General features: G+C 42.0%; 1 protein-coding gene across 1 annotated transcript; it reads right to left on the bottom strand.

The window, feature by feature from the left end:
- Positions 1-387: 387 nt before the first annotated feature.
- On the bottom strand, positions 388-9,250 carry LOC145397628 (uncharacterized). Its single transcript, XM_080270669.1, has 2 exons — positions 9,010-9,250; positions 388-503 (listed from the first exon to the last, which is right to left on the bottom strand). The coding sequence occupies exon 1, from the start codon at positions 9,206-9,208 to the stop codon at positions 9,020-9,022; it is 189 nt and encodes a 62-aa protein (XP_080126795.1). The 5' UTR covers positions 9,209-9,250; the 3' UTR covers positions 388-503; positions 9,010-9,019.
- Positions 9,251-9,542: the final 292 nt, after the last annotated feature.

Raw genomic sequence — 9,542 nt, 5'->3', positions numbered from 1 at the left:
GTTATGAGGTAGGAATGAGTCTCCTTGGTTACTAAACAAGTCAAACATTCTGTCTGGGTACACTTCATTACCCAAGCAAAAATGAAATTAAGAGATCTTTGTCAGGTCAAAGTTAACGCATTATACTTAATACAACAATTTTTATCAACTTATATGACCTTTCCTCTATGTAACCGATCTCAATCACAGCCTCAATGCATAATCAATTAATGTTACGCTCTGTCACCTAAACTGTTAAAACTAAAATGGCAAAAGTTTGAACTGTATTAAAAAAAAAATTATTGTGCTGGTCAAACACCTGAAATCTGGCATCTGATTATGTGATACTACTACGCAGTACTATATTCATATATAAACTGTACATCTGATATTTACAAAACTACCTTCCTCCAAAAAAAATTCTAAGAATTTATTGTGTATTAATTAAATTGACATTCTGAACTACATTGCTAAAGCTACTCAATGGTGTGTGTGTGAGTGATTCTCGGAAGGTAGGAGCATTTCTGGAACAGAAGTAAACAAATGTGTATTAATATGACTACAGAAATATAAAGAATAAAACAAAAATTTTTAACAATATATTTCCTAAAGAAACAAATACCTGTACATGAATACGACACCACACAGTAAACTCTCAATTATTCGTCATTGCGATATCCAGCCCAATGCAATATCCAGCGCTGCTGGCCTGGCTCTATTAAAGCAATATCCGGCAAAATTATGCAATATCCGGTGCCAATATGGGACATACCCGGCAGTTCTATGCAATATTCAGCACCGAGGTGTATGATCTCCAGTCTTTCCAATGCAGTGTGTCTAGGCATCTCGAAATGAACAAAGCTTGAATTTGGCTCTCTCTTGTATTGTTTTTGTTTTTTCTTGAAGGAATGGTTTGCGGGCTCCTGGCCTTTGGTTCCGTCTTCCTTATATAAAAAAAATAAATAAATAAATAACTGGCTTGTAAATGATATCCAACCAGCACTTTATTACTGCATTACTGTAGCTGCTGTGTCATTATTTTATTGTATTTTATGCTTAATTTTAAGATTTTACTCAAGGGAAAGTTGTTAGGATACAGGTTCGAGACAGACAGTAACACAATATCCAGCCAAACGCCAAATATTCGGTGAATGGGGGGTACTATGCAATATCCAGCACTTTGCTTTAACTGGCATTGGGCATGGCTAAATTACAATGGATAATTGAGAGTTTACAGTACTTCCTCTTCCCCACATTGAGGCTGGTCATGGCTGTCAACAACTGGAAGGAAAAGCATGTGTTAAAACTTGATAATTACTTTCCAGGAGCTGATGGAAGGTGCTGGGGAATAAATGAAACTTAAGATGTGTGACAAGTGTACAAAAACAGGTACTGCCACCCAGGGCTGAAGGTAGCCATCCATTTTCTACCTATTATGTATTATTCATAATAAATGTTACAGCACATAATACAGCACTTACCAACCTGCAAAGTTCCTGTTTAATAACAGCCAGCAGCACAGCAATGTCTGCATTATATGAGGCACTCCGAGCCAGAGGGTTGACTGTGCATTTTGCTTATTTTCGGTAATTACTTGTTAAACTTTGACGTGGCTAATTATACAAAGGTAAAAATTATACTTATACGCATTTTACTGTTTAGCTTGAAAATGCTAGCCAATTCAATTAAAATGGTGGTAAACATGGCATGTTTAAAGTATATTACAGTTTGGTAATTAGATGTCAAAGCAAATAAGCAAAATGCACGGTCGCCCCTCTGGCTCGGGGCGCCTCATATTATATGTGAAATACCCCAGCCTTCATCATTTACTACTATTCTCATCCATATTTTTTTCTCTCTCTCATAACCATATCCATATAAATACTGAACAGCTATAGGGACATAATACATCCTGGTCTTATTCCAACACTGATCTAGGCACTTAGAAAAATACCTTCTCTTATATTATTCCGCTGTTTTCCCCATTCCCACTCATCAGCATTTCAAAATTTTCTTTCTATCAACTTCCTTATCTTGCTTCCATGTTAGTATTCTTCCACTTTCATCCCCTACACTTTTCACACTTTTTTCCACCTTCATTTCAACACTTTCTCACTACTTTTCAGAACAGTTTAAATACTCTCTCTCCTAAGATTATTTACCCTTATCTTTAGACTAATTTCTTCATATGGTTATTACTCTCAACTTTCATTTGATCCCCCTCCACTCCCTTTTCAACCTCAGCATCCCACCAAGCAATATTTACCTTTCTTACTAATGTATTTATTAACCTAAGAATAGTAGGAACACTACATATAGCCTTAGCACTCCAATCCAAAGACTCTCTATATGCACTCCACATATTTTCCCGCTCCATTGTCGAACTCCTCTTCTACCTTTGCCTGGGATTCATCTGCCATGGCTCCATTTCTCAATTTCTCCACTCTGTATTTCAGTCTGATTTCTCCTCTATCTCTCTCTCTCTCCTCCATGCTCCTCTCAATTTCATCTTGCATACCACTACCATATGGTCAGACAAACTAGTGCATCATCCTCTAACTGCTATCATATCAAAAGACTGCCAAATTTCAATCATCTCTGCCCACCAGCACACAAAGTATATACATTATAATTAACTCCTTTCAACATTTACTTCAGTCTCCCTATACCATGAACATCTGTAAATGTTTTTGTGCATAAAATATGAACTGAAAATGCATAACCTTCTTTCCTGACACCTGCCCTTCAGTCATCATTCATTATCATTCTCCCTATCATTGCCCATTATCATTCTCCCAGTCATCGTCAATCATCATTCTTCCAGTCATCGCCCTTATCATTCTCCCCTGGTACTCCATAACAACCCATTACATCACTAACAGGGCATATGTTGATTCTCCCATGCATGTTGACCATCACAAACACTCAGCAACTCCAACTGGTCCCCAAAACTTATTCTGTTCTTCCTCACTCTATCACTAAAAGGTGCATAGGAACAATCATTGCCACTTTCACCCTACCAAACTGAAACATGTACATACACCTCAAGCTGTGACATTTATAAATTTTTCATCCTTACCGCCATTCATCTTTAATCAACAAAACAACTCCTTCCTTACATCATCCATGCATGCTCATACCTGACCTTATGCACTTCACAGCTTCCCATTCTTCACACCCTTTCATCTTTGTTTCGCACAATGCCATACCAGCACACCTTCCATTCTCGAACACATCACCAATACTGCTCTCCTACATTCATCATTCATACCCCCTACATTCCAACAAGCCACAAAAACCTGCTAATTACTGAGGCAGGACCCAGAATCAAGGCTCTCAATACTACTGCCAGTGCACAAGGGTGTGAGACTGCTAAACCATTAAAATACCCCTAAAGGTGTGTACATTCATGCTGCCTATCTGTCTCTGCCTGTATCTAGGGCAGAGCTGGATCCGGTGTTATTTATTACAAAAATATGGTTTTCTCAATTTTTACTATGACACAATAAAAGCTAGCTCTAAACATGACCAAAAAGATCATCCTGCAAGTACACCAACTATTATGTATATTACTGTACTAAATATCTGCACCATATATATCTCTGTCCGTGTATAATGGATCATTTTATTTTACTGCAAAAATAGTACAACAGGTCAACTTGGTAATGATCTAGAGCAACAATGCTGCAATAGGTTAGGCCACGATACGTTGGGATATTTTTGCAGTTTCAGACAGTCATGCCTCTTGGTAAAATTAATTCCTATAGGTTAGAGGAAATTAGTTAGATTGGAAAAAGCCTTCAGGCTTTGTTTGCTACGTTCAGTTTGGCTTCCAAGTAATGTAAGAGCACAATAATAAATAAATAATCCATAAGGCAAAAACAAAGCGAAGCAGGTCCTTTTCTCCACACTGTACAAGCAGTGCAAAGAAATATTGAATCAGCAGTCATTTACTGAATCAGCAAAGACTTGGCACTTGTAATTGGAAAATATAACTTTTACCACCATATAGGTGTATACACACCTCATTATCTGAAATTCTGTCAAAAAACTGTGCATAATACTGTATAAGTATTAATTTTAAAACATAGGGTTTCAGAGTTAAAACGTGTTAATATTTGTGGCTATTTCCCCTTCAGATCGTAAATATTACTTGACAGACGTCTAATTTCCATAAATATTGATTTCAAGTACAAATAAATGTATCTAAATTGTAAATCAATGCTTATATGAAACAGAAGTCTGTCAACGCGAGTTGGCGGGCTAGATGTGAAACACTTCTCCTTACTTCAACACATTTTCATTCTGATTTCTGATTTTTTATTAATACAGTAATCACTCCAATATCCGGATCAATAGAGCCATCGGTAGGTTCGGATATTGGTTTTGTCCGGATATTGGGCCCCAGCTTATGGACTTGTACTTACGGACCCTAACACAGAGAAACACCTATACAACTCCCTCCGGACATGCATAGCACCTATTTAACACCCAAATCACACCAATAAGGCACATAAATGACTGAAATAAATGCAATAGACACATAAAATGTGGGTTTAGAAGTATGTTCATACATTAATAAACATTCTGGTACTTATGGACTCTAACCGAACCTAACCGAACTCTGAAAAACACATTCCTACTGCACATGCATGAGGTAAGTTTAGTATGGAAAGAAGTACAGTATGACACTTTCTAGTAAGTGTAGTATGGGAAAAAATACAATATGAAACATTCTGGTAAATATAGTATGGAAAATAGTACAACATGAAACATTTTGGCTACTTACAGCAAGTCCCTGGCCACCTCGATGAATAACCGCCTCCTCTCGGACTCTGACAGTAAGAACGATTTCCTGAAGCACTTGCACTACACTCTTCCTGAAGTCTTGCACTGAACTTAGTCACTAACACACAGAAGTCCGTTCTTTTCACAGTGTTCACTTTAGTCCAAATAATGTTCCATTAAATTTAAGTGTTGCACATTAACTTTTCCCAAGTTTTTTTAAGTTTCCAAAGCCAAAACAAAGAAGGTTAGTTACGTTAAATTTCTTTTCTACTTAGTCTTTTCTCCCAACTTGAAAACCTTAACACAACACACCGTTTTTTTCACTGCACAACACTCAAAATTCCCGTGTGGTCTAGTGGAGAAGTTCTTGCTGTTTATTCACTGTCAGAGCCCTTGAGTATCACTGGCAGGCGTCCAAGGGGTGCATCGGTGGGTAGTGGTGATGGCGTACCGACTACAGAAGACTCTGAAGACAGCCGCAAACTCACGTCGAGCGGTGACTCCACTGTAGCTGATGTGCTGGGCTGTGGCTCGGAGCATGAGGGCCTGTCTTGGGGAGGCAACGGAGTGGAACCAGGGCTTGGCACAGCAGGGGTCACGGGCCTGAAAAAACTGTCAATCGTTGACTGACGCAAGGACCGACGATTCTGGCGATTGATGATGCGCTGCCGGAAAGCACGCACTTCCTCCACGAGTCCCAAGGGCCCCATCTCCCTGTCGCAGTCCGGGTGTTCCAGGTAGTCTAGGACGAACTCTAGATGTTCCCGGAGTGCGCTCAGCTTGGGGATGGCTGGAGTAGTGTCCTGCTGGGCGGAGTCTGCATCATCATCGCCTTCGTCGTCGGAATCTTCAAGTTCGGGACTGACACCAGCAACCGAAGACGCGATCTCGATGTCAGACAACGTCTGATACCCAGGATCGCCCTCGTCGTCGTCCAACCACTCACGAACATCGTCCACATCAACATCGTCGCTGTGCATACGTAGCCGTGCATGGAAGTTATCCACGTCAAACCCTAGGAAATCGTACTCCACATCTGTTCCGAGAAGCAGACGAGACCAACCATTTTCAAGAGTTTTCACAGGGACTTCCTTCCATGCACTAGCCCAGTTGTACAGCGCAGACTTGATGTTGTAGCGGCGAAGGTTTTCCAAAGTCCGCTTGCCTCGAGTGTCACGTCCTTCCCTGCGCTCGTCCTCGTCCTCGAGAACCACCATCACCTCGTCCAGGAACTTCCGACGGTACAGGCGCTTTGTTGCCAAGATCACTCCTTGGTCCATTGGTTGAATGAGAGCAGTCGTATTAGGTGGCAGAAACATGCACCTAATACGGCCATTCTCAGCAACCAAGTCCTTGTCGCACGGGTGGGCAGGTGCATTGTCGAGGAGGAGAGCCTTTACCTGGTCGCGAGGAATTCCCAGTGTCTTCGTCTGGTAATGTATGACCTCCTTGACGAAGTGATGGTGAAACCAGTCTTTGAAAATCACAGCTATGAACCATGCTTTCAAAGAATGGTACCATACGACAGGAAGGACATCCATCACCCCACGAAGGCACCGAGGCTGCTTTGCACGGCCAACAATAACGGGCTTAAGCCGGTGCATGCCGTTAGCATTGGCACAACACAAAGCAGATATCCGTTCCTTAGAAAGCTTGCGGCCAGGTACACGCTTCTCCGTCTCATCGGCGAGAGTGTTCGTTGGCACCGAGCGATAGAATAGGCCAGTTTCGTCAGCGTTATAGACTTGACCGAGAGTGAGGCCCTCCCTGTCGATCAAGCCTTTCACCTTGTGCCGAAACTCGTCCACTCCATCCTCGTTAGCGTCCAATGCTTCGCCATGTGCTTTACGGTTAGTAAGGCCATGTCGCAACTTGAACGCGAAGAGCCAACCCTCGGATGCCTTGAAGTCTAGGGCGTCGTGAAGCCTTGCAAACTTCTCAGCAGCAGCCTTCAGCTCCGTTCCACGTACCATCACACCAGCTGCACGTTGCTGTCGATACTAAATCAACGTGGAGCGGTCGATCTCTGCATACTTGGGAGTAAACATAACCTTCCTCTCCACGTTGTGTTTGCTTCTCGACGAGAAGTCAGCCGTGTACTGCATGAGCTTGTCTCGGGAACGCTTGATATCAAACAAAGTCGACCGGGCCAGGTTGAACTCGCGGAGAATGCGAGAGGAAGACCAACCCGCATCAACCTTCTCCAATATCTCCCGTTTCTTCTCCAGAGTCAACACCACTCTCTTCCTTTTCTCAGGAGGCGGGGCCATCATCACACACACTAAGAGTAGGGCAGAGAGCAGCAGGAGGCCTTGCAGCAAGTACGGCACCACCACAAAAGCGAGCACGTGGGCAGCCATGACGAAGAGCGTAGGTCTTGTCGCGGTGAGAGACAGGCGGGAAGTGGGGAGGATGCAGCGGCGCTCTATCGGACGTCGGAGGAATGACGAACCAAAACAATGCTCTCACGCGGCGCGCGCGGCAAGTTCAAATTACGGACGGCAAAAAATCGATTTTTTTTCCATTTTTTTTGGATTTTCGGACCATTTTGGGAATGTTTGATCCCAGGACGATAAGGTTCGGTTAGTGGGGATGTTCGGTTAGTGGGCGTCCGGATATTAGAGGGATTACTGTAGTTAAATTAAACACAAATTTTTAGCCAGATTTCGGATAATCACTGTAGGTGTGCATGAACCTATATGGTGATAAAAATAATATTTTCCAATTAAAAGTGCCAATTTGGTAAATGACTGCCGATTCAACAATGTCACACCTGTATCCAAGTCTTCCAGCAAAAATATCTGCCACTACCCAAATACGATCTCTGCATTATGTCAATCTCTGCCTGTGTCTGTTGGATCTTTAGAAATTAACTGCAAAAATGGTGGTGTTAGCTTTCTCAATCTTTCCCGCCAGGAGAGAGCAGTAAAATTTTACTTCCGCAATATATGGAATTTTCAGTATTATTGATATGCCTGCCTCAGATGCCTGTGGCAGCGTGTAAGATCGTGTTGACTGTACACATCTCCGCATCCTAACCTAACTGAAATTGGGGGCTTCACTCCCCAATCCCCAATACTTTTAACCATCTATGACCACAACAATATATAACCTTCAAAGCTTCCAATACCAACATTAACCTGTGAAAGACCACCATCTTGCATCTTGCTAGTTTCAATGTGAGTTCCCTTTATTGCAACTGTCATAAAAAACAAACTGTGCAACATGAAACTATTTCTAAAATGATCATTAGTCATCAATGATGCAGGAAAAAATAAAATGAAATGGTCAATGTGGAGAAGAGAAATTACTGATGATATCCGAATTTTCAATTTTCTAACTGTTCATTAGTTACATCTCATCACATCAAAGGGGCTTCTTCTGCAGCAGCTTTGCTCAAAATGTGTACCGGTACTAAGAATATTTTAAACATTAACCTAACCTCACCTCACTTGAGTTACGCAATCCAGTCCTAATCAATGCCAACTCAGTATTGTTACCGACCAGTTTACTACGATGATCCTGCACAACACTGATGTTTGCCTCATTCATGGCAGGCCTGAAATTTCTTACTCCTGGCAACAACTTTTTCATACACATATCAAGGAATATTATAGTTGACGAGACTCCCTCAAATTTGATGAAACAGAGTATGGGTAATAAAAAAAAAAAAAGGGGAGGGGGGGGCCAGGCATAAAGTAAATTCCTCCCCACTTGGAGCATGCAGTTCAAGCCTGGTACTCATGCATCTGGGGGGGCCTCGGCAAATTAGTGAGAGTGTAGTGACGGGCCACAAAGCTGATACCAGAACTAGCAGGTATAAGCTATGACACTTGTTGCCTTGAAACTATAAACATTTGAAGAAGGAAAAAAAAAAAAGAAAGGGACACAAGAGAAACTTTCAAAATTTCTAAGGGCTACGACAATGCTGCCACATCTCATTAATTCCAAAAGGATGTGAATACCATCACCAGAGGCAACACTTTACAACTGACGAAAGCATGACAGATTAAGAAAAAATACTTTGACTCAAGAAATTGGTATGAGGAAGTCTACCAGAAAATGTAATTACGGGTGTTAGCGTTACAGCTTTCATGAACTAATGACTGTTGTACTGAGAATGGCTAAGCTTATATAAATACGGCATGTTCCCTCCCACAGCATCTTTCACTATTACTAATGGCACGCAAAACGGAAAATGCCTAAAAAATATGAAACAAAAAATCTAGCAAAAACACCTACCAGTAAGAGGCTACGATCTCTGCATCTGGTCAATCTCTGCCTGTGTCTGCTGGATCTTCCTCTGCAGCCTCTCTCGTCGCCTCTTCAGCCACTCGATCCTCCAGCTCTTGAACTTGTACCCGCAGAAGAACCCCAGTGAGAATGTGAGTCCAGCCGCCACTGCCAGCACATTCGTGGGTATTGTGAGTTCCTGCGGCATCTTGTCAAGGTCGTGGGGGTGTTTTTGTGTATCTCAAGGCTGCTGGGGTACTAGGCTGCTGATAATTTGATACAGTAGCTCAAGGTCCCTCACACACGTGCGTTGTGTTGGGATCAGCTGTTTCTACCGGCTCCAGTGTTGCCAAAGTTCACGTTTGTTCGCTAAAGAAGAATCACTTTACTCAGCGATTTATATTGTACATTAACGACACACTTAAACTACATTATTTCTTACCTTGCGGCTGTTGGGGTTTTGTTTTTTGTAATAAGTAAGCAGTTCAAGATTCCACTTATGCGTCAAGGTATCGGCTGTTCATGCAAACCGCTGACTCCGT

This window comes from Coenobita brevimanus, chromosome 42, assembly GCF_032717465.1.
Source record: "Coenobita brevimanus isolate Jiangsu-jjx chromosome 42, ASM3271746v2, whole genome shotgun sequence".
NCBI classification, from domain to species: Eukaryota; Metazoa; Arthropoda; class Malacostraca; order Decapoda; family Coenobitidae; genus Coenobita; species Coenobita brevimanus.
Note: the sequence above shows the minus strand (reverse complement) of the source record. Positions and strands in the feature narration are given on the sequence as shown.